We start from the raw sequence: 8,299 nt of genomic DNA on the forward strand, positions 1-8,299 counted from the left end.
CCGCCAGCCTGGAGATGGTGGAGTGCGTGGGCGCCCTGGACGCCGCGGCCACCTGCCAGTTCCTGGCGCTGGCTCAGGTGCGGCACTGCGCCCCCGCTGGAGGCCCCCCCGGCTGCATGGAGAGCGGTGCTCGCCTAAGGGGGGCCACGGGCCGGAAGGCGGGGACCACCCACTACCCTGACTGTCCCCTGAGCCCCGGCCCCTGACCGACGTCCTTTGGGCCCACGAGCCCCGTGCTCCGAGGCTTGGAGCGAAGGAACGTCCACATGCTCTCCCTGCGTCCCGCGGGTGGGTGCTGGGGCGCAGCGGTGACTGTGGGGTCCGGGAGAAGCGGGGTCCCCAAGGGGCTCGTGCCAGGGGAGCTGGGCAGCCCTGCCCCTCGACTCCCCGTGGCTGCGTGCCCTGGACAGCTGCGGCCCTCGCGCCCCTGTGGTCTGTTTCAGAGCTGCTCTGCCTCGGAGATGATGCGGGGCGTCTTGCTCACGGCCACGGCCAACACCGGCAGCTCGCAGCTGGCCGCCCTGCTGCAGCTGGAGCACAGGCTGCGCCAGCAGACGCAGACCTCCACCAGCCTGTTTGCCAGCGCGGAGCAGAGGCTGGCTGCCATTTCCAAGGTGACCGAGGCGGGGACACTTGGCAGGCGCGCTGCGCTGTTACAGCCGGAGAGGCTGAGGCCCGGTCCCTCCCAGTCCTGGCTCCGCCCCTTGCTGGCCTCTTCGAGAGTCCACTGCCAGCTCCTTGGTGGCCGTGGGGACGGAGGGCTCACAGGGTAACGCCAGGGCCTGGGCGCTGTGAGGGTGCTGTGCGTCCTTCAGCCCTGCCTTCCGGGGGGGCACTTCACCCTGCGGGCGCCCGAGCACCACCATGAGCGGGGAACGCCCAGTAACCCAGGCGGTGCTGACAGTGGTGTCCTGCCTCTCCCGGGCCGTGGATGATAGGGCGCCGTCCATCCGTGAACCAGGCGTGGTCTGGGCGGGGGGAGCATCTGAAGGGTCAGTGCAGACAGCAGTAGATCTAGGATTTCGGGGCAGGAGTGTGTGAAGGTGGCAGATTGTGGGGGTCCGGAAGAGGCGTAGCTGGGTCGATGGGGGAGCGGACCAAGCACAGGGGTCTGCTCAGGAGGAAGGGCTGCCGGGGAGGAAATGTGGGCCTCGTCACCGAGGCTGTAAAACTGGGTGCGGAGTGCAGGCCCGGAGCATCCGGCCATGGAGGCACATTCTGGTCCCCGTTACAAGGGCGGCGGCAGCTACAGCTCGGAGATGGGCCAGCCCCGGGCCGCAGTATCCAGGGCCTTGGGGAAATAGGCAACAGCCTTGAGGTCGGTTGGCTTTTGGCCCGAAGCTCTGGCCTGTGCTATATTTCACGTGCGTGTGGCCGGATGCGGGGGCTGAAGTCACAGCCTTCCTGAGTCGGGACACATCGTCGGAGGAGTTCCCCGGTCTGCAGGCTCATGCTCTGGACCCCGAGGGGCTTCGCAGAGGGTTCGGCTGCGAGGCCACGCGTCCCGGATGCAGTGCGCGTGTCCGCCTGGCCGAGAGGCTCTGTGACCCCGCCTGCTGTGTGGCGGGGCCGAAGAGGCAGTGAATCCTTTGCGCTGTGCGGTGACAGCTCCCTGGCCCTGAGAGAGAAGGAAGCCGAGCTGTGGGACGGGCCTGGCCAAGTTGGACCTCGGAGGAGACGCCCAGTGTCCCTTTCTGCCCAAGTGATGGACTGAGGCGTTTGTCAGACGTGCTGGTTGGGACCGCGGAGAAGTCGGTAATCAGCACGCGGGGAGGTAGCGACAGAGCAGGGGGTGTCCGGGTGGGCGGGGCCCGTCCCGGAGCCCGGGGAATGTGTCCGGGGAATGTGTCCGGGCCCAGCCGCGTGAAGGCGAAGCTGTCGAGCGTACGCAGAGAAGACGGGCAAGGAAAGACCCTTGAGATGGATGACCGCGAAGGCCGGAGCGTCGGCCGGAACATGCTGGGCAGGGCGCGGGGCGTGGGAAGGACGGGGCAGGGGGCGACCACAGCCTCGCTTAACGATCCGAGATCTTGAGCCAACTGACAGGCGGCACCCGCCTCTTGTCTGGAAGGGTAGGCGTGTGGCAGGGAGAACTGGGGGGCCTCAGGACCGTGGCGAGATCGAGTCTGGCCTGAGGACGGCTTCTCGCCCAAGTGGGCACCGAGCCGGCAAGCGGAGCAGGGGGGACCCTCCGTCCGAGCGGTGGTGGGCGGGAGGGGCTGCGCCACCCAGGAGTGTTTGTGTCCCAGACCTCGGGGGAGGCCCGGCCTGAGCCTCTGTGTGGTGCAGACGCGGGGGCGGAAGGCTTGGGGGCGTCCCCAGAGGACTTCTGAGGGAGACAGATGGGGTCAGATGAGCCCCCAGTGCAGCTGTGACCCCGTCCGGGGCAGTCGGGAAGGACGACGGTGCCCCTCTGTCCTCTGCTCGGCCAGGCGGTGTCAAGTCCCCCCGCTGGCCCTGGCAGCCGACGCTGCTCGGCGTTTGCTTCTGAGCCGCCAGCTCACTGGGGGGCTGCCGTGCAGAGGGAGCCGGCGCTGGGACCCCGGCGGCCCCGGCCTGGGGAAGGGGAGGGAGCGCGGCTGCCCACAGCGCCGCGAGGTCGCAGGCTCGGGAGGGCGCGGGTGTGCGCCGGCGCCCGCGTGGGTGTGTGCGCTGTGCACGCGGACGGCCTTCTGCTGTTTCGGTTCCGGGCACACGTGCACTTTGGGTCACGCGAGTCAGGTTTCTGACAGGAGCTGGTCGGGCGGAGCCCGCGTGCGTCTGCCGCCCCCTTGTGGTGGCCGCGAGTCCTGCGGGGATCCCTCCCCGCAGCCTGGGCCGAGGCGCCAGACCCCGCCCACCACCCTGCACAGACCCTCCGCCTGGGCATCTCCCCAAGCGGGGGACTCAGCCAGCGGCCCGCTCCTGCACCCCGCGTGCGTCCATCGTCCCGTTTGTCACGCAGGCTTGGCAAAACCTCCAGGTCACAGAGCAACACTTCAACCTCCTGGGCGAGGTCCCTCCCAGCTGCCGGCTCCTCTTCCTGCATCACTCGCCAGACAGGTGAGGCCTTCTCACTCGATTCCGATTCCGATTCCACGCCCGTCCCCACCCCACAGCATGGGGCGGCGCCCTCAGGCCGGGAGAGCACGCTGTGTCAACAGGGGCTGGCGCGGTACCCCCCCCCTGGGCTGGCCTGTGTGCCTCCTGCAGCCCCCACTCACACGGGGCAGAGCCGTCTTCCTTGCTGGAGGGGAGGTGGCCTGTCCAGTGCCCAGCAGAGGCCGAGGGCAGTTTGCCACGGACGACTGGCCAGACGGGCCGGCTGCAGCTGTCCTGCCTCGGGGAGGCGTCGGTGGGGGGCAGTGGCCCCCGGAGCCGGACTGTGACCTCGTACTGCACCCCGCCCACAGGACCCACCTGTACGGCGCCGCCTACGAGAGACCCAGGCCCATCGCCGCGGCCAAAGGCAGGGTGCTGCAAGTGGGGGGTGCGTCCTGCGGGGCAGGTGCCCCACGAGCACCATCCTGGGGCTGGGCGCCCCGTCCCGGCAACCACGGCCCGAGCCCTCCGCCCCACTCCCCGCTCCCCATCGGCAGCTCTCCCGGGCGGGGAGTCGATGCGGGAATGGTGCCCCTGGCCCCGTGCAGCTCAGAGTCGGGGACACTGCAGCCCAGCCACGGTCGCGCCTTCAGGCCGCTGCCCCAGAACCGTGACCTGGAGAGGGACCGACTGCCTTCTCCCCCCGGCGTGTCGTCTCCAGCCCGCACCCCGCTTTCTCCCTCAGTCCTCAGGCCCTTAATTCCACCTGCACTTTGTTTGACACTCAGGGCGGCTCTGGCAGTGGTGGGGACACCTGCTCGGGCCACCTCCATGCACCCTGAGCACGAGCACCCCTTCTGAACGTGGTTCTGAGTGGCCGTGAGCCCTGTCCGCGGCCAGGAGCAGGCCCTCGGGGCAGCCGCCTGGGTCCCCGAGGACGGGCCAGCCATCCCCGTGGCCCCCACGCAGGCCACTGTCTGGCCCGTCCCCTGTCTGGTGGCGCAGGCCAGGCTCCAGGGGTTGTCCGTGGGGTCCGGACCGGACTCCCTGGCACGCGGCCCTGGGCAGGCAGGCAGGGCCCCCGTCAGCAGCTCTTTGTCAGTTTGCTCACTCGTAAAGTCCCAGTGCTCACGTGGGGAGGGCGGGCGTGCTGGGCCGTGTGCAGCACGCGTGGTCTGTCTCCACAGGCTCCTGCAGGGTGGCGCGGGTGGCCGTGAGCCCAGCTGCCTTTTCCTCCCTGTTAGCCGGCGCCCAGCAGTGCCGGGAGCAGATGCAGGCCGAGGTGTACAGTGAGGACGTGGCTTTGAGCTCAGGCCTGGTGAGGCCCCAGGCCCCAGGCCCAGCTGTCGGGCACTGGGACCCCAGCCCAGCTACTGTAAGGCGTGGGGGGGGGCTGGGCGGGGACCGCCCCCAGTGGGTGAGGGGCACTGGCCATCGGGACCCAGGCCTGTGGGACACCCGGTCAGCCTCCCTGCTGGGTGGGGCCAAGTTTTCTTTGGATCCCTGATTTGGGCCTGACGCAGACGTGGGCTGGGGGTGCCGGGGGCTCTCAGAGGAGCAGGCGGGAGAAGCCGCCTGTGCTGCCGAGCTGGCCCTGGCCGCCAGGTCGTGTCCAGCCCTGCGGGGTTGCGCCCCCTCTGCTCTGACCGGGGGCCTCTCCGAGCCTCCAGACAAGCTCTGACCACGGCGTTTGGGTTGGGACAGGGGTCGGCAGGCACACGCTTCGAGAGGGAAAGACCGTCCGCACAGACGCTCGGCGACGTCCTGCAGGACCTGGAGACCTACCTGCGGCCGCTGTCCGCCCTGCTCAGCTGCCCAGAGGCCAGGTCAGGTGCCACCCCTGCAGCCAACGCTGAGTGACTGGCGGGCGCAGAGGCGGCTCCGCTCCGGCACCGCCCACGCGTGGCAGCTCGCCCTGCCACCGTGACCCCGAGGGCCCAGTGTGCTGCCTCTCTCCGTGCCACAGCGGGGGGCACAGAGCCCCCCAGACGCCTGACCGGCCTGTCGGCCACTGGGACGAGGTCCCGGTCCTGCTTTCTCACGTCGCACCCCTCACGTCCCCTCCAGGCCCGTGTGGCAGGGAGCGGTTGGAGGACTTGGGCCCCTCTGTCTGCACCTGGGGGGTGGCGGGCGTCAGCACGTGGCACTCTCTGGACTTGCCGCCCGCTCGCGCCTGTGTGCGGCCGCCCCTGGCGGGCACCCATGGCACCCACGGTGCGTGGACGCGGCCGAGGCGGCCCCTTCACGGTCTCTGTGCCTCCGACTTGCAGGACACAGAGTCCCATGGTGCTCGCCGACGTGGGCAAAGCAAAGGGCAGAGACAAGGAGCGGAAGCCGTCCCTGGCCCAGGGTGAGTGGCGGCCGCACGGAGGCCACCAGGCCCTTGTGCGGCTCAGGAAGCCCCGGGGTTTGGAGCCGCTTGGCGGGGTGCACCGAGGCGGGCTGGGAACGGGCTCCCGGCCGGGGCCTCCCCCGAGGGCACCCCAGGTACCCAGACCACAGGTGGGCGGGAGGCCCCAGGAGGCTCTGCGCTCAGCTGCTGACCAACACCCTGGGTGGGGGGCTGGATGCAGCCCCCGCGCCACCTCTCCTGGCAGACCCGGTGGCCCCACCTGTGCGTGTGGGTGGCAGGGATGACGTGTGATCTTATGGGTCACGTCAGGCGTCACCAGCCTGAACACGCATGTCCCAGGTGACGTGAGGGCACAGTGGAAGGCCCAGTGGCTGGTCAGTGGCCGGCTGTTTCTGGAGTGGAGGGTGGCACGCGCCCGTGTTAGCCAGACGCGGGGAGGACAGCCCTGCGCCCGGGCGACCTGCGGCTCCAGGGTCGTCCGCCCTTCCGGGACAGACGCCCTGCCTCAGTCGAGGAGCTTGGAAGCGTCCGGAACACCGGCGTCCGAGCCCACGGGGGAGGCGTGCCCCGCGGCCCTGAGAGCGTGGTCTCTGGCGCCTGATCTATAAGCTGCTCGCCTGCTTTTCTCTCACGAAGACCCGTCGAGCAGAGGGAAGCGGGCGGTTACTCTGTCACGGGTGCTGGGACTTGTGCGTCCTGAGCTGCCGTGCACAAGGTGCAGACACAGCAGCTGACGGCTGAGGCCTGCCCGCCGCAGGTCAGCCGGAGCCGACGGTCCTGCCGAGGGGCGTGGCTTGAGCACTGAGGCCCCTTCTGACTCGCAGACTCAGGGGGTCGGGTCAGGGAGGCCGCAGGGTGCAGCGTGCTCGCTCCTCCTCGGTGGGCGGAGGTGGGTGGCCCGCACTCGAGGGCTGGGCCTGGCGGACGTTGCAGGTTCCAGCAGGCGGGCGGGCGACAGCCCCGGGGGCTCCGTGCTCCTGTTTCTGTGCAGGGTCCTGGCAGGGCGGCCCGGCCGCAACCCTGTCCGGTTTCCTCGGGGTGGGGTGGGGGCGCCCGCTCGTCCTTTTAGGGCACCCCGGGACCTGCTTCAGGAGCCGGCCGCCCGAGCCAGGGCAGGTCCTCCGAGCCCGGAGGCCCCTCTGAGCGGTGTCCCGCCCACAGCTGAGCCCGAGGCTGCAGACGTGGTGCTGGTCGTGGACAGACACCTCCTGGAGCTGCCCCTGGAAGGCCTGGCCGTGTTCCGCGGCGAGACGACATCCTCCGTGTCACGGGAGTTCTCGCTCCAGATGCTGTGCAGCCGCCTCCGCAGAGAGACAGGTGAGCCCGCGGCTGGCGCCCCGGCCCGGCCTTGGGATGGGACTGCTGGGCCGTTGCACTGGGACAAGTATCAAAAGCTGCTCCTGACGGCCGCTGCGGGCCCAGGGCCCAGTCGGGGCTGCTCTAGGCCTCACGTGCTTGTGTTTGGAAGCAGGAGGCGGGCAGTGAGCAGCGGCCACACCATCGGTCAGGTGGTCACGTCGTCGGTGGTGAGCAGCGGCGAGGGAGGGGCCAGGGATGCAGGCGGCTGGCGGGCGGGCGTCCTGTGCACTGCACACCCACACGGACCCGCTGCACCTCAGTAAACGTCAGATTAAACGGGGCTCGGCTTCCGTCCAGGACAAAGTGACGAGGACCGAATGTGCCCCTCCAACAAAACAAGGAAACCCCGACGAGACAGCGTGGAACACGGTTTTCAGACCTTGGAGACCAGGCAGGGGCGCCGTCCACACCCCCGAGTGGCGGCAGGTGGCCTCGCGGTCTCCAGGGCTGAGGAGCTGGTGCCGGGGGCTCGGGGATCAAGGCCCCGGGAGGCAGAGCCGCACGGGGCCCTGCAGTCCTCAGCTGAGAGCCGGTCAGTGCCGGGCTGCAAACACACTGCCCAGGCCTGGGGACAGGGCCACTGCAAGCAGCGGAGGACAGTCCCCGGCGCTCGTCCAGGCCTGCTGGTGGCCGAGTCCACCGGGCAGAGTCCTGTAATTCACCGGGCTCAGGCACAGTGACCGGAGGACATTGCCTCTGCTCTGAAGAGACCGGCCCGTGTCCCACCTGATGGAACCCAGGAACCAGCCGCAGAGGGCCACACGCTTTCTAGGTCCCTTAACCACACGCTGAGAACAAAGCTCCAGATGACGCGTAAAAATGAAAAGAGCCAGCACCAGGGAAGGTGGAATTCAGAACGTCAGACTCTGGATCAGAAGCGACCAGGCGCACAGGAGTGGCGAACCGTGACCCCCCAGGAGGCGACGGATGAATTGGCTGACCAGCCGCTGAAACAGCTCCTGAGGGACAGTCCGGGGCGGGGGGGACATCTGAAGTAGCGATAGCCAGTGTCTCCCCCAGCTGGATGAAAACGGTGATGCCACAGACCCGAGAGGCCCCACGAAGCCCAAGCAGGAGGCAGGAGGCTGTCCCAGGGCCTCTGTCGGGTGGACTGGAGCCGGCCGGTCCACGAGCGACAGGGTGTTTTAAAAGCAGCAAAGGACAAAGAATGAACAGGAACCACCACAGACTCCCTGGCAGAAACGGTGCGAGTAAGCAGCGGTCAGCGTCTTCATCTGAGAAAAGCGGCCAGTCAGACACCATGGTGACGTAAAGACTGCGAGACGGAGGAGCCAGGAGGCCGGCCGCGCCCGAGGGTGCCCAAGACCGTCCTCGGGCAGGAGGGGAAGGGGAGATGCTCGTGTGCACACAAACGCGGGACGGGGGGCACGGGGGACGTTACACTCTCGTTCTTAATGTCACCGTAAAAGACGCGACAGTTAGCGGGTGCGTTGTGGGCTCGTAACGTGTGTGACTGGGAAACGTGACAGTCAGTGGTGATCGAAGACCGAGGGGGGCCCGGGGGGCCCGCTGCGGCGCCTCCTCTCCACTCGTCCACGAGGAGGT

General features: G+C 69.0%; 1 protein-coding gene across 1 annotated transcript in view; it reads left to right on the plus strand.

The window, feature by feature from the left end:
* The window catches only part of CFAP46 (cilia and flagella associated protein 46), a 67,203-nt gene that overhangs the window by 54,150 nt on the left and 4,754 nt on the right, over window positions 1-8,299 (plus strand). The window contains 8 exon segments of the mRNA XM_025047544.1: window positions 8-77; window positions 444-614; window positions 2,945-3,042; window positions 3,393-3,469; window positions 4,209-4,339; window positions 4,726-4,847; window positions 5,292-5,375; window positions 6,519-6,691. Coding sequence (XP_024903312.1) covers window positions 8-77; window positions 444-614; window positions 2,945-3,042; window positions 3,393-3,469; window positions 4,209-4,339; window positions 4,726-4,847; window positions 5,292-5,375; window positions 6,519-6,691 — 926 coding nt within the window.

The sequence above is a fragment of the Pteropus alecto genome, unplaced genomic scaffold (genome assembly GCF_000325575.1).
Source record: "Pteropus alecto unplaced genomic scaffold, ASM32557v1 scaffold74, whole genome shotgun sequence".
Lineage (NCBI taxonomy): Eukaryota > Metazoa > Chordata > Mammalia > Chiroptera > Pteropodidae > Pteropus > Pteropus alecto.